A 22,091-nucleotide genomic window follows, 5' to 3' on the forward strand; every position below is an offset into this window, starting at 1 on the left:
GCCGTTTGTACCGGTTGCATCATTTCTTGAATCGAATAAGCCAAATTTGTTGATAGGCATTTTTTTCCGACGCTTCGTAAAGTGTCACGCGACGCTGATCGACTGATTAGTTTTGTCGATACATCATTCAATTTATAATAAGACCATCTTCGCGAAGTTCTTCGATAATCGACATGATTTCATTGTCGTGAGCATTGTTACCGGCTCGACGCGAAGCATCCAGTAATCGCAGACGATCTACCAACTCGTTTGGATCGTTCCAATGCACGTAGTCGATCTTATTGTCGTTTAGAGTCATAGCGCGCGGTAGTATACCCTTTCCAGCTTTTCTGCTAGACAATAACGGCGCAATTACATTTTTATACTTATATCCTTTAGTCCCTAATACTGGATTATGTGCTTTGTTCCCACGTTTATGCGCATTCGTCGCTAATAATATACTTTTATATTTAAGCAAATCATCTTCGGTGTATATTTCATCGTCGGGGATTTTTTTGAAAATTAATTCATAGAGACCAGGCGTTCCCGTATATTTTACTTCATTGATAATTATATTATCATTTTTGTCTACGTCAAAATGTTTATCACCGAGCATTATTCCATCGTTAGAAAACTTAATGCCGTACACATAATCCATAGCTTTATCTTTATCTTGATTCATAACAGTTAATATATATTTTTGTCCGAGTGGACCTAAATGCTCTCGAAATATGTTTACACCTGCGGACGTTTGCAATTCACGTTGTACCGTCGTAACCAACGAATCGGGTGTGGTTTCAAAAATTTCGTCGACGGGTGGTTGCTCGTACGATAATTGACGCGGTTGCGCAATTTCTATCTGAATAGATGTGTCCGGTATCGTTCGTCTTTGATTAGGTGTAGAAGTTATCGGCAAATCATTTAATGAGACGTTTAATCGTTTTTGCTTTGAGCTCAAATCATTCAATGAGATTCTTGGTCGTTTTTTAACTTTAATAATTTTCTTTTCCACATGGTCTTTTTCGAGTATATCGAACGGCTCGATTTTCGATACGTCGGATTCTACATCGATGGTATTTTGAACAAGCTGTTTTAGAGGCTCGCTAATCGGTTTAAACTGTTTCTCCAACGCTACATCTTCCTCAATTTTACCAGTTTTTAACGCGCGATATTTTTTGCGAATTGACTCGCTCGTCTGTACAATTTTTCGCGCAATCTTTTCACGATCACTCATGTTTTTTTTTTTTATGTAGACGTTGCTCTGTCAATGTTTCGATAGCGACTGATCATTTTACGGTACCGCAAATTCATTAAAACCTCTTCTGTAACGTCCATTGTTCATTGAACTGTCTTTGTCAATTACTAGAAATCCATACTTGTGCTGCCAACATTTTTGGCATAACGCGCTAAAATCATCGTACGACATGTCAGTATTTACATGATCGTTGTACACATGTCGCAAGTTTGTACCGTCTTGTTTAAATAAAATCAACAGATTAGCATTGTCGCGTATAAGATGCTTGGGTATCTTGGCATACGTTTGACAGAGATAGAAACAATCGACGCTTGAGTGTCGACCCATTGAGAAGTACTCTCTTATCGTATCTTGCTTGTCGCATGCCACGTCATCGAAGATAAAAACCGAATTCGGAAGCGCCTCTCTCGATGAAATGACATCGCTGTTATTAGAGAACGTAAAGTAACCAATTTCATCTATCGATGATAGTAAATTTTCCAAATATTGATATTTTGGTTGTTGAAGCGATTTTGAATATATGTATAAATTTTCAAAGCGTATGCCGTTTGGACTTTCTATCAAGCTTATCAACAAGTTAGTTTTACCGCAATTCGAAGGGCCGCAAATGAGACCGCGTATTGTATTCGGTAACATTTTTCCATGTTTGTGTATTTCTTTTTCAGGCATTAGTCTATTGTCAAAATTTGTTACTTTAATTACCGTTGGTTGTAGCACGAATCGCATGACTTGTCTAATCAGACTTAACGATACTTTATGAGGAGGAGGAGGGTGAGGAGAGCCTATTTATAGATGCGCATCAAATCGAAACCGCTCAGTATCAAACATGTTTCTTTCACTGTCGGATGACTGTGATATTCTCAACCTTACCTCAGAACAGTTGCAATATATACCGAAGATTATTTTATTGAAACAGTTTGGTCGTTACGTGGAACGTCTGTGGGACAAACTTCCGCAATATATAAAGGCTGATTCGGAGGTTCAGACCTATCGTCGCTGTTTCGAACATTACAATCGACCGTGGCAACGAACGCACATTGACGGTCCAGCGCCGATGATAAAAGATTGTTACGAATGTCAGCGAAAACCGTAAGAGGCTGTGGTCTGTTGAATCGCGCGATAAACGCACTCCCTATCGAATTACATATTCCTGGATATCAGTTTTGCGGACCGGGAACTCGTTTACAAGAACGATTGGTTAGAGGCGATCGAGGCATCAACCCATTGGACGTCGCGTGTCGCGAACACGATTTAGCTTACTCGCGAAGCAACAACCTCGGCGAACGACACGTAGCGGATAGTATACTAGCTGCGAGGGCGCGAGAACGTATTACCGCGAAAGATTCGAATTTTGGCGAAAGAGCGGCCGCCACGGCCGTTTGGACGGTCATGAAAGCAAAGACGAAAATGGGTATGGGGATGAAAAAGTCGTCGACGAAGAAAAAGATTAGGAAAAAACGAATACTTCCGGTAGCGAAACGCGGAGGCGTATTACCGATTCTACCAGTGTTGGGTGCTCTCGGATCTCTGATTGGTGGAGCGGCTGGTGTAGCGAAGATGGTAAACGACGGAAAATCTACGCAACGTCAGTTTCAAGAGATGCTACGTCACAATCGCGCCATGGAAGGTCGCGGATTGTATCTCGCGCCATACAAATACGGACGAGGAATCTCAATGAGAAAGAAGAAGAAAAAAAAAAACGTCAAAGAGACACTAAAAATGCCAGAGGGTGCAACTACCAACGTACAACTGCTGCAACTAGCAAAACGTATGCGCATTCCGTATTTTAGAGGCGTTTTTATGCGTGACTCATTACCGATCGGTGGTATACATCGAAACGAGAGCGGTATCATAAATTTGGATAACGCTAAAGGCTCGGGTACTCACTGGGTAGCGTATGCAAAGAGAGGGAATCGCGCTATATATTTTGACAGTTTTGGCAATCTTCGCCCGCCGAATGAATTGATACGATATTTAAATGTGTCAAAAATAGATTATAATCATACATCCTATCAAACTTATAATCAAAGCATCTGCGGACAATTGTGCTTGCAATTTCTCCGAACGGTCGATGCACGCGAATTTAAATTTTAACACATGCACATTATATGTATGAAAACACATTTTGAATAAAAATTATATATTAAACATATATATCGCTATGTATCTTCTTTATAAAATCCTATCCTTCTTCCTGTATATTATATAATAATAATAATAATAATAATAATATGTTACATTGATATATTTTTTAATCGAAATGTATAGTTTATTGGAAATGTGTCAAGAATACTTTTAATATCTTAATAAGTTACGTTTATATTTCTTTTACTGCAACCTTTTCCTTTGCTCTCTCTCTCTCTCTCCTTTCCTTACACATCACACTCTCCTTGTGCTACGTCTATAGCGTTGCCCTTTTCCCACCATTATGCTCTCCTTGTCCTACGTCTATAGCGCTTTCCTTCTTACACCACGTCGTACTCTCCTTGTCATACGCTCTATTGTGCTTGCAGTTTTTTCCGAGCGGTCGATGCACGCGAATTTAAAGACATACATTCCGCTATTTAATTTAGTATTCGTTAAACAGTTTGGTCAACATGTCTATGACATTCACGCTGACTGGGAAGAGCAGCGTTCTCGCGGCAAATTACTCGCCCACCGTAGATTTAAGCGATGGTGAATACGAACTCGGTCTAGCGGATTTTGAGAGTTATCACACGATATCGAACGTGAATTCCTCGAATAATAAATTTTACTTTGGCAAAGACGATGCGGAAATTACGATTCCCGAGGGATCGTACGAGCTGCAAGCGATACATGAATTTTTGAAAAAAACAATTTCACGAAAACGTTCGCAACACGCAGTTCGTGATGGTGATAAAAAACAAACTGACGACGATGACTTCGAGGCTGGAGAATGGCCGATAGTGCTCCGCGCTAATTACAATACGATGCGGAGCGAGATCAAATGCGCCTACAGAATAAATTTTAGCAAGCCTAACAACATTGGATCGCTGCTAGGATTCTCGAACCGTATACTGCAGCCGCGAAAATGGTACGAGTCGGACGTGCCGATTAACATTATCAACGTGAACATTATCCGCGTCGAATGTAATGTCACCGCGGGTGCGTACAACAACGGTAAACTCGTTCATACGATACATGAATTTTCACCGAGGGTACCACCAGGATATAAGATATCGGAAACACCGGCGCACATCATTTACCTACCGATCATCGTACGGAGCATTACGGATTTAACGTTACGCGTTGTCGATCAGGAAGGACGATTACTCGATTTTCGAGGAGAAGAGATCACCATTAGAGTGCATGTACGACGGCGACAAAATTAGCGTGTGATGCTCGTGCTGAACGGATCGAAAGACGTGAGAGACAACACAATTTTTACGACGCCCGTGACGACAACAACAACAACAACATCGAGATTTGCTAATACGCAATCATCTTGCGCTAAGAAAAAGAAATTGAACGCATCAAACGTTGCGTTTTTACAATCTTTGGGATTCGCGGTGCGAAACATTTGAACGATGACTGATATTCTCAACATCGCGGACGAACCGATCTTTGACGATCGCATCGTCAAGATTGAGACTCACGCATACAACCCATTCGCCAACACAACGTTCGGACACAGTGACGAGATAAGAATACCCATACAACAACAGGATCTGTATACATTACCGTACGAGAGTTTCTTATACATCGAGGGAGAATTGAAGATAAAAAATCCAACTGACGGATCTAATGTGGTACTGCAAAATAATTGCGTAGCATTCATGTTTGATGAGATTCGATACGAACTCAATGGCGTGGAGATTGATCGCAACAGAAACGTGGGAATAACGAGTATGCTCAAAAACTATGTAACAATATCATCCGATAAAAGCGTGATTATGAGAAATGCTGGCTGGAGTGATCCAACTACTGTAAATGGACATTTTAATTTTTGCGTGCCGCTTTACATGTTATTGGGATTTTGCGAGGATTACAGACGCATAGTAATTAACGCTCGTCACGAGTTGATCTTAATACGATCGCGCAATGAAACAATTGTCTGGTTGGAGCTTCGGTGGTGGAGCCTGTGATCAACATATTCAAGATACAATGGCGAATGCCACATGTGCTGTTGAGTGAAATTAAGAAGTTGTCTATGCTGCGCGCTCTGGAAAGCGGACGCTACCTCAGCATGGGTTTTCGCTCGTGGGATCTGTACGAGTTTCCGCTGTTGCAGCGTACAACCAAGCATTCGTGGGCCATTAAGACCGCGACTCAGCTGGAGAAACCACGATACGTTATATTTGCTCTGCAGACAGGTCGGAAGAATGTTATGCTCGAGGATATGAGTAAATTCGACGACTGCAAATTAACAAACGTGAAACTTTATCTGAACTCGGAATGTTATCCGTACGACGATATGAATCTGGATTTCGATAAAAACAGATGGTCGATTCTATACGACACGTACGCGCGTTTCTGCAAAAACTATTACGGATACGAGTACCTCGAACCGAGCCTCACCGTCTCACTGTTTCTACTTTACGGTCCGTTTGTAATCATCGATTGTTCTCGACAAAACGAATCGGTAAAAAATGCTACCGTAGACGTAAGAATAGAATTTGATTGTAAAGAAAATGTGCCGGCAAACACTACCGCTTATTGTCTCATTTTGCATGATCGCGTTGTCGAATACAATCCTCTAACGAACGTAGTACGTAAAATTACATGAATCAACACTAGCAGGAACGCTCGTCTTATCAGCCAACCAACCAACCAACGTTCGATTCTTCTGTAAACGACATTGGAGAATCGCATACCGGATCATATAACATAAAAACTTGCGATACTCGATGATTAACGTCAGTCGTTCGTCGTCGTAGTTCTCGATGATTAACGTCAGTCGTTCGTCGTCGTAGTTCTCGCTAATATCTCTTCATTATGGTTGTGCCAACGTTTGTGGATCTTCAAGGATTTATCGTTGGAGGAAAGTTTATCGTGAAAGAAATTGCGATTTTGACGAAGGGATCTGTACTCTCTCATTATATTTTTACGAGTCTTACACCATTTCGTTTGCTCACGAGGTCTGAGAGATCTCAGGTTGCATGGTTGGTTGGAAAACATCATAATCTGCAATGGGAAGATGGGAACGTTCCATACTACATGGCTAAACGTTTAATCACTGAGGCTGTGACGTTGAAAGATACATCTTCTCGAGTGTATGTCAAAGGACATGAAAAACGAGAATGGTTGGCGAATTTACTGGAAGACGATGCGAGAATCGGTCTTATTATCGAGACATTGGATAACGACTATGATGACGTTCCTGCTTTAGATAAATTAGATGCTACTCTGCGTTGCGATAGACATGTACGAAATTGCGCTTTACAAAATGTATTTAAAATATTCAATTGGTGGTCGAATCATCATCATGAAGGTTCAATCAACCCATATTTACATTAAAAAACTATAGTTCAAGTATTATTTTCTATATTCTGTAATTAAATTTTTTTAATTTTAAATAAATTTGGAATTTTTATACATTTATATATATATTTCTTTTACTTGTCACCTTCTTTCCTTACCATCGTGCTCTCTCCTTTCCTTACACATCATACTCTCCTTGTCCTACGTCTATAGCGCTGTCCTTTTCTCACCATGCGCGCTCTCCTTCCTCTCTATTCTTTCTCTCACCATGCGCGCTGTTCTTCCTCTCTATTCTTTCTCTCGCACCCATATCTATCTCCTCTTCCTACCATCGTGCTCTCCTTTTCTTATCGTCATGCACTCCTTGTCCAACACATACACCACATCGTACTATAGAACGCCTGATTATATTTATTATTTACATTTATAGTCAAATATACATGATAATGCCCACCCACTATGCGGCACGTTATTCTTTAGCGCAAACATCCGTACCGTCAACGGTCTGTTTATGTTATCATTTAGCCAAAAATTTTATCTCACGCTTTGGCGTAATAACATTTAACATTATAAAAAAAAAAACTTAACATGCTAAAATTATCTTTTTTCTCGCGTACGCGTTAGACTCCGTCTTATCGCGCCTCCGCTATCCTCCTTCCTCTCTATTCTTTCTCTCGCTATCCTTCTTCATCTCTATTCTTTTCTCTCGCACTCATATCTCCTTTTCCTACCATCATGCTCTCCTTTTCTTACCATCATACCCTCCTTTTCCTATCATCATGCACTCCCTTGTCATACACATACAGCGCTTTCCTTCTCACACCACGTCATACTCTCCTTGTCCTACGCTATATAGAACGCCTATCGCACCGTCTCCCTCTACCACGTTGCGGACGTCTATCGCACCGTCTCCCTCTACCGCGTTGCGAACGCCTATAGCACCTTCTCCCTCTACCGCGTTGCGAACGCCTATAGCACCTTCTCCCTCTACCACGTTGCGAACGTCTATCGCACCTTCTCCCTCTACCGCGTTGCGAACGTCTATCGCACCGTCTCCCTCTACCACGTTGCGAACGTCTATCGCACCGTCTCCCTCTACCACGTTGCGAATGTCTATCGCACCGTCTCCCTCTACCACGTTGCGAACGTCTATCGCACCGTCTCCCTCTACCACGTTGCGGACGTCTATCGCACCGTCTCCCTCTACCACGTTGCGGACGTCTATCGCACCGTCTCCCTCTACCGCGTTGCGAACGCCTATAGCACCTTCTCCCTCTACCGCCTTGCGAACGCTATCGCACCGTCTCCCTCTACCGCCTTGCGAACGTCTATTATTGCAAATATACATTATGAATAAACAGAGTGGGGTGATTATTTTATCTATAACAGTTGACATTCCTCTCTCTCACCGTCAGACCTCCGCAGTCTTTCGGAGAGGACACTCCCTCCACGTGCGGAACCATATGTATGCCCCCCCTCCCCCTCCCCCATCCCCCTCTCAATCAGGGGATGTTTGGTACCACCCTCCCCCCTTAATCTGGGGGGTGGGGCATTTGGTACCTCCCCCTTCCCCCTCAGTCTAGGGGGACATTTGCCCCTTCCCCCGCGATTGAGGGGGACTACCCCCCTCCCCCTCCCCCCGTCAGTGCGGGGGGTGACGAGGTACCTCGCCTCGTCCCCCCCGCTTACCTCACCCCCCTCATATCCCTGGATTAGATCTCTCTTATATTATCTACTCTTGGTCGCTGCTTAATTACTCGTCGTTGTTTGCGCAAATGACAATGCGTCGTTAGTTTGGTATGGAATGCACAATCTATTAAATTTCCCGTGTGTTGTTGACAACTGATAGAACCAAACAGCCGAGTTTATGTAATATCGCAATTGTACCAATTAAACCGAACTCGGTGCGAAGGACACTGCGACGTCATAATCGAATGAAAACCGTGCTCAATGTCGTCTCAAACTCTATTATTACCCCGTTTGTCAATTAAACCGCATCACCTTGGTAATATATGTGCGCACAATTCTCGTAATTTTTTTCCATAATTATTAAGTTGTTGCAGAGGAAATATTCATTTTTCATAATTTAAACTTTTCGTGTTTGTAGTTCAACTTTTTCCCTACAAATTTCCCTGTAGGCATGTATATCATTTGAAAAGCACATATCTCCTAAGTTGATATAAATGCATAATTTTAACCTATATATTATACTATATACGTGTTTAAAAATGTGTTTAGAAAACTTTCCTACATCATGGAAAACAAAGAAATTTGAATAATTTTTTGTATGAGTTCAAACTCTATCATAATGCAACCGAGGCAGCAACGTGTAATTTAAATTTTGCTTTCGGCGAAGGTACTGCGAGTGAGCAAACCACTAGATGTTGGTTTCAAATTGACGGGAAAATTGTTTGAAAGAGGTGACGATGTAAAAACTGTTTTCGGAGAATTCATTGCCTATCGTTTAAATTTCTATCGGAAAGCCATTCAAGGACTTATATTGCATTGAAAGTGTATTGAATGAAGATTTGACTACTTTAATTAATAAAATATGCATTAAGTTTGTAATATATAAATGCTTCAATTAAAAAATCACAAACGACCATTTTATTTGCAACAGCCTAACAGTTAAAAGGTTTCGAAAAGTGTTATAACTTATACGTGAGGAAATAATTCGCGTGTTAAGTGAGAATCATGAAATATAAATTTAAAAATTGCTAATATTTATTTGATACATTAGCTCCGAGTTAATGGTGATTCACAGAAAAAGATTAAGCTTCGCAGGGTATGATTTGGGAGCCACTGTCTCACGGCACGTTTTTCTCCAACTTTAATAATTTAATCATCTTAATCCTGGTATTTTTTCCGCGCTAGGACGCGTTTTATGGCGTCATTTCGAACGTGATCTTCTGCCAATCGATTCACATCGACTTGCTCGTCAAATTTCAGGGTTACCGGGAACGAGATGAGAGACCTGAGGTTAGCGTCACCGAGCGGTCATTCTACTCAGCGATTGATCAGCCCAGTCGGACACTTGCGGATCGCTTCGTTAAACGATCACCGGGTCTCCAGTCCTAGTGACAGCGAAATACACATTCACAGTCCAAGTAAGTTCTCCACTTTTATATATCTGTAATTTACTGTCCCCGATATACTTTCCCGGTTTTCATAGAGAATCTCTCTCGATGAATCGACCGGCGAAGCTATTAATCGCTTATGGCAACTTTCCCGGGAAATCCGGCTTTATTGAAAGAAAATTCCAACTTTTATTGGACTCGAGTATAATTAAAGCGTAATTAATATATTGTTGGCTTGTAATACGAGTTAGGATAACTTTTGCGACGGCAACTTTGCCAGAAAGCAGTTATAACGTTCGAGTATTATCTCCAAATGAATTGTCGACTGTCCTTTCATAAAGCAACGTAAAAATGTATCGTTAACAAATATTAATTAATAACGTCGGTGAAAGACAATGTCGGAGCATATAATACCTAGTTATTTATGAAATGATTACTCAACGTACAAGATATTTCATGCTATGCAGAATTAATAGCTTTCTGGTGCGCTAATTAATCAGATTTTTTCAGGGTATTCGTGACACATTTTCTCACAATTTTTCAAATAATAATTTTTCAATTTTACAATATAAATTTATGGCACGCGTATATCGGAAAAATGTTACAATGATCGCGATAACTTTCTTCCAAATTTTCGAAAATAGATTTCTATTCAATAATACTCATAAATTATAAATTAAAAAAAACAATATAAATATTCGACAAAAATTAATTTTATTTTGCTACATATCTTTACATAGTTACAATGCCAAATACCCGTCTCTGAATATTCAAAGTTGAACTGAATCCGACTTCTGGAACATTCAGTTCGTGCAAACTTAAGAGTGATGAAACAAAACCTCGCTTTCGGATATGAACGATTAATCCGTGAGATTAAGCAGAGATTTAGCATCTGGTCTGAATTGTCAGATTTTTAAACTCAAAAAGTATATAAATTTAGGTCGGAAATTTTAGTGAGCGGCCGGATTAATTATCCGAGGATCCCTTACGTAGCATTATTTAGGTAAAGCGTTTGTACCGCTTGTCTAATACATAACACGGAATAATGGAAATCCCATGTATTTCAATGCCCCACGCAAAGGTACGCATAATCGATATCAGGAGCTTCGGGAAATTTAACTCGAAAAACATACGAATTGAGATTATCCAATATCATTACGTGAATATCACATGGCAGTTTCCCACTGGGAGGAAAAAGGTCGTAACTTTCTCTGCAGTATTTTATTTTTGGTAACGTTGTTGGATATTTTAAATAAATTTTATTTGTTATTTATTTGATGATTTTGATTAAATCGTTTTCTTTCTTCTTCCAATTTTTCGGAAAGTTAGATCCGAGCGATCGTGATATTTTGACACTGATGGTGCGACGTGATATTAAGAAAATTGTAAGAATAACTTTATCTATGCGAGCACAGATGTGGAAGATAGCTCTTGGCAAATGCTATCCTCAAGAAGAATGTAGGAAATGTCTCTCGTTTACAATCTAAATGCCATGGTTCACCAAGAATTTTCTTGGTATGCCGTGCAATTCGATTGTATTTGTACAAATACAATGGCTGCGCAATATTCTGCGTTAGACAAGAGTCTGTGGTTCTCTATTTTACAATGTGCGTCCAACGATCGTAAAACTGCAGAATATTTCTGCAGGTATGTGATGTAGGGTATTTCAGATCACTGTTTAGTTCAATCACGAATGGCGGAATTTGAAGAAAAAAAAATGTGTACCAACTGTTTCAAAGCTCAATCATTCTTTGAAATTGTAACATATCAAATAATGATGAGTTGATTTCAATGATTCTTGAGATACAAATTCTTAATTTCCAAATATATATTTTTTAATAAAATTTTCTCTACCATTTTTAATCGCTAAAGATTTAAAATATTAATTAAAAAGAGTTTTTCTTATTTTTAAGATTCTGAAAACCCACGGTAATGTATACGATATTTCAAATATATAACGAATATAATGAGAGGAAATTCTTCTTTAAAAACAATTTTAACGCTTTGAAGCGCAAGTACAAACGACTGTCATCAACGTGATTAAGGAGAAAGTCAATCTGCTCGCTCGTTATTACAATTTTTTCCGTTCGAGTCTAAACCTGCGAGCAGAGAGAAAGATATCTTTAGAAATATTAATGATTCCGATAGTTCCGGCCTCGTATATCCTTTCGCTCGTTACGACACTCAGAAAATACACAATTTCCTCTCTCAGCGTTCCGTTTCCTGCGCGCGGCTTTCTCTGACGCAAGAAACGTCGTATCTTGGGCAGGACCGTAACTTTTATCTTTTTCTGCCCATAGGCGAGAGAAAAATGATGAGCTCGATCGGCAGGGAGGTCGACCGAGGAGGTACAACAACGACGACAGGACAGAGACAAAACCAGCGGATGCGCGCGGATTGCAGCGAACTGCTGCATAAGAGGGTGAGCGAATATGAGTTGTCTTTATTTATTAACGTCTTGGTCCATTTGCGATTCGATTGGCATGGCAGAAAGCATGATGGATGAAGAGAGGAGATTCGCGCATTCCATATTCGCGGCGTCGATCGTGCGATTGTCGCGCGCGAGAATTAATCGCGCCGATCGGTCACCGCAAACGGCAAATTTATAGCTGCAGAATGTGTTTTGTAAAAGTATCGTATCACTTGGTAATGGCGCATTCGCGATCGGCATCCAATTTCGCAAGAAAATCCACGCGGCGTCTCTCGCAAGCAGGTCTTGCCAACCTAGCGTTCTCGTGCGAGACCTTTCTTTTCGACTCTTATCTGTTGAAAATATATTATATATATATATATATATATATATATAGGATGTAACAGAAAGGAACAAATGGAAGAACAGCATATTCATTAGTGAAAAATAAAGAGTTTTTCTTACATAAAGTTATATCCTACAGGCCTTTATTTCCAAAATAGAGAGGTTTCGCAGAAGAAATTTTGTGTGTAGCTTATGTTAATGGAGGTTTATGGTAATGGAGTTTAAACATAAAAAAATTAACTCCCCATTTTAAATAATTTAGATATGGAACGTAAATTTTGGTATGATTTATAAGTATTAAGAGGATTATTTTTCTTATGAATAAAACGGAGACAAAAAATTTGTTTTTTCTAGTTACATATTGTATTTAAAAAAAAAAAAAAATAAGTCCAAGTCCCATTTTTTTTATGTTTAATAGATCTCCGTTAACTTGAGCTGCATACTTTCTTTTTAAAAAGAACTTTCAACGCCCTGTATTTTGGAAAGGGAGTACGCCATAACTTTATATAAGAAAAACTTTATTTTTCACTGATAAATACACCGTTTTATTTATTTTCAATCTTTTTGTTACATTACACTCTGTATGTATACATTTTACATTAGTTTTTGTAACGGAAAATTTGTCGTTTGCGCGATGCAAAGAGCTTGCGAATCCTTTTGATTTATAAAATACAATGCAGAGTGAGTGTTGTCGCGTCCTGAAATCGAATTACTGGGATCGAATGGCGAACTCTCCCGCAGACTGTTGCACGATCGACCGTTTGTCATTTTGCTGCTTTATCTATAATTGTCTCTTTTGTCTCTTTCACGCAAACATATATGTTGTCTGTTTTATTGACGCAACGTAGTCTACATATCATCATCGCAGCATGTAAATTCCATTAGCTCAATTAATTAAAATGTTGCCGAGAGAGAGAGAGAGAGAGAGAGAGAGAGAGAGAGAGAGAGAGAGAGAGAGAGAGAGAGAGAGAGAGAGAGAGAGAAAAGAAGAGAGACTGTAACACTTTTGAAAATTATATATACGAACCGGAGGTACATATAATTTGACGTGAATAATATTGATAATACCGGATCGCATACAATAAATACGGAATTTCCATCTAAACGCTTTGACTTTCCAAAGCGGAAAACATTTCTAGCAAACTATGGTCGATGAGTATCTCATAATTTATGGATAAAATCACATTAAGCTATGGCGTATATTCGAGCGTAACGGTTCATGATTATTATACAAATTGATCCTAATTGTGAGATAAATAAAGCTTAAATACGGTTCGGAAGCCAAGCAAAATTCTACGAGGACTTCTTCATTTATTTTCGCGATCGCAACTAAATAGCGGTGAATCTACTCAATCTACATGATTAAGGCTCTACACGCGTAGGTACCTTTGACTTCTCACAATCGCTTCTTCAGTATGCAACAAGTATAGCGTCGGACGGTCGTAAAATTCTAAGCATGGCTCGAGGAGTTTGCGCTACAAACAATCCTGTTAGACAGCATTCTTTGGAGACGATTTCATCGTAGATACTCGTCAAGCCCGACCATGATTAAAGTCGGATTTTTCACCTCGCGAACGAAAATTTGGACGAAAAATACGTCATTTTCTTAACACGAGTTAAGAAAATTTATTTCGAACACGATTCAGTACATGAGAAGGCAAGAAAGTAGCGATCCAAGTGTCGTCGTCCTGGCGCCATTACATACAATGGACAGCGGTGAAGGGCGGCAAGAGGACCAGGACGAAAGGGGAGTGAACGAGAGAGAGAAAGAGAGAGAGAGAGAGAGAGAGAGAGAGAGAGAGAGAGAGAGGAGAAGAGAAGCGCAAAGAGCGATGGAGAGACGATGGAGAAAAAGAGAACCGAGAAACACAGGGTCCAGGGTCGATCCTGCATACGGTCAGCACCGGTCAGCAAGGGCACCGTGCCAAGAAACTACAAACGGGCTTTAAGCTTCGTGCACAATGAATCTCTCTATTTGCGTTAGACGGTATAGCATTCATCATTATTACATATTTTTTTGTTGAACTTTTTATCTATGATCTCGTAAAAAGGTAGCTGCGATATAACGTGTTACAAACAAGAGTGCGACTTTTTTGAAATGTAAATCACCGTAAGGCCAAAAGTTCAATATGAATTGAAATAAGCTGTTTTGCCTTGAATTCTCACATCTTAGTTCTCTCGACCTTTTTAAGTTTAACAATAGCAGAAATGAAACAGAACGAACTTGAAAATTTAGTCACGTCGCGAGTTTAAATCTTCATCGATCACCGCAGCCTTGACGATCATATTACTCCTAAAAATACGACTTGTCGCAAAATGTCGTTTCTTCCCATCCACAATCCGTCTTGGGTCGCTGGCCATCTTCCCGTAAACCGACACTCTGTGTCTTGCGAACGCGTCAACCGCGTAATATTCCCGCAGGACGTACAATACACGGATGATATCCATTATCACGTAAGTCTCGTGGATCCGTATGATCGTCGGTTTTTCTTTCGATGGATCGTAAAAGGTCGATAGAAGAGAAATCCGTGGCACAATAAAAGCGTCATAACGAGCTGGGGAAATAGCGGGAAGAAGAAGAAGAAGAAGAAGAAGCAGCAGCAGCAGCAGCAGCAGCAGCAGCAGCAACAGCAGCTCGGAACTTTTGTCGGCGAGCATACCCGCGTGTGGTCGAGGGGCGGTCGGGACCCTTCGGGGGGGCAAAAGGTACAAAACGTCAAGCATCGGACGAACCCGGCAAGTCGGCGGTGCACACACTATGCAGCCGGCCGGTCGGTCGGTCGCTCGGGCACGACGCCAGTCTGTCCAAGACCTCCTCGCGCTCCTCGGCGACGCTCAACCCGCGCCATCCCGTTCGTCGTCGCTTCGATGTGAGAGACGCAAGCTTGCTGTGGAAATTTCTTCATTTTCTACACAAACTGGAGCATCCCCCTCCTCAGCCCCCCCTTTCATCTCCTGGCTGTTCCGCGAGACAGACGCTCGGGCTTCCACGATTTCAGGTAAAACGTTAGATGAAATGGAATGGAATGGAATGGAAGACTCGAGACGCGACAGACGCTTGCTTGCGTGGGAGAGATTCGATTAAATAGCTGTTCGATATATTTACTTGAAATTGAAAAATTAAGTTTAGAAAGAGAATATACTGTACATGCGGCTTATAAAGACTTGCCGCGTTTAATACGGATGTTTAAAAATATTAAATATTATATATAGATTTTTTTTTATTATGTGATTTTTTGTTTTTATTAAACTAGATTCCGAATTTTCTAAATTTACAAACGAATACTTTCGAGGTGGAAGAAATTCTTTTACCTCTTTTACGTTATAAAGGAAAGAAAAGAAATATATCTTTTGCATCGACAAAGTTATATTTTAATAATTCTACATAAAATTATGAAAAATAGAAATCTATTAATATATAATTTAAATCAATTTATCCATTGGTATTAATATAAATTAAATATTAGTATTAATAAAATATGAATATTATAAAATAATAATAGTAATAATAAAATATGAATAATATAAAATATGAATGTTCGTAATTCGGATATATATCAAAAATTGCCTGGCTTTTTGCAAATCTCTATATTTCCTATTTAACAAAAGATTGTTCTTCCAAGCAAGTGTGAGCGTTCCTTTTCTTCTCGTAATGCGATTGTCGTGCGGACATGTTGATGTATTTTAGTGCAAGGTGAAAAGGTATTCCGGATTCGCTGAACGATCGTTCCTCGCAAGGGAATACTTCCGATCTCGCAGGAATCTTGCGAATACAGATCAAGATTATACGACCTCGAAGATAGGAAAGATTGACGGAGATTCCAGTAGGAATACGAAGCGAGTGAGTTACCCTGTGGAATCTGTCCGTCAAAGTAAGAAAGGCGTATTTTCGTTTGTGCGAAGAAAACTATCGATCGATCGGTTCGATTGCTTCGAATTTCATTCGTGCACCATTCACCGAATGAAATCTGCCGTTTCCTTCGCCGCAACGCTACGTGCATCGAGCCCACCGCGTGACCTGTATCTGTTCGCGTTTGTCTGTATTGGTATATGTCGGTGAGAATTTTTATGTCGTCCTCCGGTAAAAGAGAGTCTCGTATTATTAGAAAATTGGAAAGTAATGGAAAACTATACGCGGCGCACGCCACGTTTTTCCTCGTATTTCCATGATCTTTAAAAATCGTTGCGACGCAGAGAAACTGGCGCACGAAAAATATAATCAGTTCGATCAATTTGGCTCCAAGTATCAAAATGATTTCAAAATAAAACGTAAATGCAGTTATTCGAATTGTATTTTGGAACCGTTATTTTCGAATATTTAAAAATACACGAGGGCAAAAATCAGCATAAAAATAGTTATCGTTTAATTTAGATTCTTACGCGATATGACGTTTCCACGTTAAATGTTATAATTTTAAATTACAATAAAAAAAAAAAGAAAAATAATTTTGTACGAGAAATATTCTCTCGCGCGGCCTGAATTAAATCTTCAGATTTCATAAATGAATGGCGAAATAACGTCGAGATATAAATAATAACATTGTTTAACGTAAATACTAGTAAATATTCAGCCGAATGAGCAACGCAGTTATTCGTAAATTGATAGCGCGTATATCACTTATTATTATTTACTCATCACTTTACCTCGTTTAAAACTCAAATGATAAACAAATTACTTCGACGTCAATTATTATTTCGAAAATATTTAGATATGTATAGTGTATGGTATTCCACTTTACGTCCCATTATGGTATATTACGGGGGATCGAGTATATCCCCTCGCTTTACCTCTCACAGCTACCACAAATCCAACCGTAAGAGCCATTAAAACGTAATGATTTTGGAATATGCGAGACGATGAATGCAAAATTCAGACAGACTGATAGATCAGCTAAGTGATAATCTTCTTCATCCTGCATTGTGACATTGAGAAATTTTCCGCAGTTAAAAATGTTGTGTACAGAGTCTCTCACATACAGGTACAACTGACATAAAACCACCAGCAGAAATTTCAATACAGACTATCTAATTCAGGCCGATGCGGTTCACCGCGGATTCTCCATTTTCCGCATTTACGTGAAATTTGTTCCACGCAAAAGCTAGTTTCCATAGTTTTATCAGTTTCGGTTCGCGAAACCGGACGGCCGAATATCTCTATATCTCGTGTACGCTCGTAATTTAATTTCTCTCTGTACTCTATTCTCGGGCAATACGATTTAGTAGATATTGTATCATAAATTGTCATAACAATATTTTAGGTATAAAAAAATATATCTATGATAAAACGGAAGGTATTATGCATATTCTGAAAGACCTCACTGAATCAAATTTACAACATTAGCGCGAGCTATATAATATTCCATTGCTGTGAGTTTGTGTTGATGCGGTTGTTGTCTTAATATTGCTATGATATAACTTACGCTGTTGACAATAATATTTTCTCCTCTCCCATGCCAATCAAATTCGCATGCTAGCATATGCCGCGAATAATAATCGCGATCAGAGTAATCTCTCTCTGTCTATATAAAGTTTTTTTTTGTTTTTCTTTTTGTAATTAATTAACATGTATATTTTCGCGTGAGGCGAAAAATTTCTCGAGAAATTCTCAGTCACGGCATCAATGTAACGCAATTCCCTATGTCACAGCTCGATTACCTGCGCGATTGTTTGCGCGTGTGGCTAACAGACAATTGCATGCCTCGACAGAGTAACGTCAACAGTTCCCTGAGAGCGGATGCCGGCGGCAGGCAGGTGACACAGACTGGCACATCCGGATTGGTGCGCGTCTCCGCCGGCGAGCTTCTCGGCAGGACCCATGAGGAATTGGTGCTGCTGCTGATCCAGTTGCGACGTCAGAACGCGACGGTCCTCAAGGCGATGGAGACGTGTCACATGGAGATTGAGGCGCAGGTCCGAAGAGAGCTTTATACGCGCGATCTCGCACGAAATTTTCACAGTAATCAGATGATCCATCCGGACGATGACGATGACAGTGGTGAATCGTGGGTCTGTCGTTTGGCCCGTCTGAGGACACGTCGATTTCTCGAGCTCGAGGAACGCTGCCATTTAAACGATCGCTTTATTAACGTTAGAGAGAAAGTGATGATTCGCTTTCTGATGGACGACCGTGCAGTTTGACGAGATCTTTCAGAATATGTTTGAGTTAGATCGATGCAGATTGCGAATCTACGTGACGATGACACAGTATGAGTGATCGACGTCGTTTCTCTTATCGTCGACGTAACGCCGATATAACACTCGCGCGCGGAGCTTAAACGAGGCTTAAATTTAAAGGATTAAATACATATTTGATTACTCTTTTCGGATTTTGCGTTCCATAAAGCCTGATTGATTGAAAAAGCACGATACATTTCTATGTTTCTATATTTAAATCGAGAAGTTTTATTTGGATAATTTAGAGAATATGACTGTTTGACATTGTAGTATCAGACGGCTATATTTAATATACGAAATATGAAACGTAAATAAATACTCGCTGTAATCCCGTAACGTGCGAGATTTGAGGAGAAAGTCGAGTCGAACTTGGGGTCGCCTTTCTACGCAACTATGTGTCCGTTATATTATGTATTATTTGGTTTGCAATGAGTGTCACGGAGCGACGAGTTGCTTAGCGAAAACGTGTATGCGTTAATTGGCACGCGAGGAACTAAGAAGTTTTTAATGTAGTGCGATAAACGTTTGGTGTATTTTGTTTGTATTCGCAGGCTAGACTGGCAGAACTCGACACACCGAGGCGACTGGAGAACTTCCAAAAACTCGAGGAACTCAAGAGACACTTAATGGATCTCGAGAAGCAGGTAAGACATGATTATCGCATGAAATAATTTCATTTTTCATAATTCTGCAGAAATCTGCTTAGAGAAGTATTTATACAGATAAATAAGGGAATAAAGGGCACGGTAATGAATAATTTAAAGATAAGATAATCGGTAGTCTAACTTGTTTTTCGAAAGTTTAAGAAAATTAATTTTGTAAAAAAAGTAATTTAAATCACTGCGTTAAAACTCGAACCAAACTCTTCAAATTGCATTTTTCTTCGACACAATGTTCAATAACATACAGTGAAAATGTTGTCAACTACGTTACTTTATTCCATTTTAAATTTGATTAATACTATTTGTCTATATAAGCATTAATATATTAAATCATATTAATATATGTATTCATTAATACATATAATGTATAAGAAGAAATGTTAATCACGTTTGGCTTTTTTAAACTAGTACGAGAAGAGCAAGCCTCTCGTGAATCTCGTGGATAATATGGTGAAGTTGGGCTCCCTTTATAATCGTAACACTGCCAACGGAACTAGCAATGTTTCTGGTTCTCGGCACGATCTCGTGCACGAAAATACAAGGGATCATCGCGACCGTCTGGAGTTTAATCAGAGGGTGCAGGAGCAACGATTGCTGGCCGAGGAGCGCAGAGATTGGGACAGATTGAGTCCCGATCATGGACAGTTACAGGTGTGATATATATAATTAACTTTAATTAAAATATCATTAAAATGCCTCGTCGATTTAATTTATGCGAATTTATAATGATGGAAAAATGGTTGTTTATTTGGAGTTAAACAATTATTATTTTTGGAATATTAGGAATATTTTTTGCTGTAGTAATGGAAACTATACGATTTTATAATCAAAAGTGTAAATAATTTCGATTAATATTTTTTACTTTCTAAACTTTACGTCAGATATTATTTATGAAATATATTTGACATCTAAAGCACATAGTCGTCCAATATTTCATTCGTTCCACTTTCTATTTTATATTTTTTATTGTTGTTTTCTTATCGCAAAGTGTGCTAAAAAGCACACTTAGCGTGATGTACCTCGCGCTGGATGTCCTCTTGACCAATGAAAACAATTCTTGATCTCCCGTGTGCTATCAACACTAAGCGTATCCATGATGGATAGATTGTAAAAAGCCGATTGGAAGAAAAGCATACGTGCAAAAATTAAAAAACGACCCTCGCAGACATGACCACATGAAAGACTGAACTCGGACGACACACTTACGACTTCTCGTAAATTCTACGAAGAGCTCACTTTACCGTGGGATATACTCTCTAGTTTCGAGTTTCTACAGACAGTGTCCACTTAGTATCTTACGTCTCGTTTCTTTCCATTTTACCGGAGCTCTCGAGAATTTTCGATATCTGCGCACGATGCATTAAACTTGGATGAATGGTAAAAAAATATAAATAAATAATGATACATATTAATATATTTTTGTACAATCAAATTTATTACCTAATTTTAATGTATTATGATTTTTTTTCCTAGCAATTATTTTATGTCTCTTTAAAGTTAACTAGAGTTATATTAGAAAAAATATTGCCAAAAAATATTAAATATTTTTACATCTATTTATTCAAGGAAACATCAAAAAATTTTTAATATTTTTTCGACAAAAATGTGCAATTTTAACAAATTAAAATTATGCTTTATTGATGGGGCTATTGCTACTGAATATAAAATTGTTGAAATGTCGGTTTTTTTTTTAGTGCAACGATCAAAAGAAAGAAAATATATCTCATAGGTTCAAAAGAGTCTCATTCATGAGCAAGGATAGAGACAAATATCGAGAGAACAGAGGTTCACATTGTTCTAGGATTAACGATGGCGGATCTCTCTTTTTCCGAGATTCGTTTCGGTTGAAACGCTACACCTAGCTTGTCCCTTGAACAGTGAAACTTGAAGACTTCGCTAGTTCACTCGGTACTCTTTCTATGTTGCAGGCCAAAGTGCAGCAGCTCTACAAACTCGATCGATTGCTTCAAGAGGAATCTGGCACGCTGCACAGTCTCCAACAAGACAAGGTTGGTATTAACATCTATATTACAATAATAACATCTATATTACATAATGATACTACTCTGGAGCCTTAAAACTAGTACTTGAAAAATTTAGATAAAGATATTTTACGTCTATTTGATAGTATATATAAAAATTCTGAGCTTCTTTTCTCTTAAAAAAAAATTTATTCTGCAGCATTCTTGAAGACAATTCTATATCGAATATTTTAAAGTCGAGATAAGTTTCAATCATATTCTCGTTCATCTCAATGTTATATCTATTGCATCTACAATTTAGGAAAATTGATGTATCGTTATTCGCTTGAAATTGAAACAAATCACGTTTAGATATGACGATAAGCTGTCAGATGACATGGAATTGTCTTAAATCCTAAAGATATAGAAATCATTACAAATCGTATTTGATGCATGACTGACTTAACACGGTCGTAGGAAATACTCGAGAAGGCTTTGGGCGGGTTGCGACACAAACTGCAAGGTAGCAGAAGTAATTTGGCCGAAGCCGAACGATACCGGAAACAACAACTTCTGTTGGAGCGCGAGTTGAGCAGAGTGAGGGTGTTGCTAGCTCACAATTCAAAGGTAAATAATTTTGAAAGTATATCCGACAGCAATTAATACGCGTTTCTGTCTTGCGTTCTGATCGAATTACGTGCGAACCCGTTATTAAAAACGATGCAAGATTGATTGGCGGAAAAACAAGCGCAGATTACGCGTCAATCCAAATTTCATAATGCGATT

The 22,091-nt window shown here is 39.1% G+C and overlaps 2 protein-coding genes across 11 annotated transcripts in view; one reads left to right on the plus strand and one right to left on the minus strand.

Annotated features, from left to right (window-relative positions):
• LOC140671022 (uncharacterized) overlaps positions 1–22,091 on the plus strand; it is a 151,366-nt gene that overhangs the window by 121,752 nt on the left and 7,523 nt on the right. For 9 of the 10 annotated variants that reach the window (XR_012047661.1, XM_072902075.1, XM_072902086.1 and 6 more), the window contains 7 exons: positions 9,626–9,783; positions 12,054–12,175; positions 18,215–18,418; positions 19,234–19,326; positions 19,753–19,995; positions 21,273–21,353; positions 21,783–21,932. Coding sequence is in view for 9 of the 10 variants with exons in the window: in XM_072902075.1 (XP_072758176.1) it covers positions 9,626–9,783; positions 12,054–12,175; positions 18,215–18,418; positions 19,234–19,326; positions 19,753–19,995; positions 21,273–21,353; positions 21,783–21,932 (1,051 nt within the window). In the remaining variant the exon portion in view is untranslated. The remainder of the gene's footprint in view (positions 1–9,625; positions 9,784–12,053; positions 12,176–18,214; positions 18,419–19,233; positions 19,327–19,752; positions 19,996–21,272; positions 21,354–21,782; positions 21,933–22,091) is intronic. The other variant, XM_072902053.1, reaches the window with a different exon arrangement.
• Positions 128–1,213, minus strand: LOC140671260 (uncharacterized). Its single transcript, XM_072902507.1, has one exon. It carries the CDS (start codon positions 1,211–1,213, stop codon positions 128–130), a length of 1,086 nt encoding a protein of 361 aa, XP_072758608.1.

The sequence above is a fragment of the Anoplolepis gracilipes genome, chromosome 1, assembly GCF_047496725.1.
Source record: "Anoplolepis gracilipes chromosome 1, ASM4749672v1, whole genome shotgun sequence".
Taxonomy (NCBI): domain Eukaryota; kingdom Metazoa; phylum Arthropoda; class Insecta; order Hymenoptera; family Formicidae; genus Anoplolepis; species Anoplolepis gracilipes.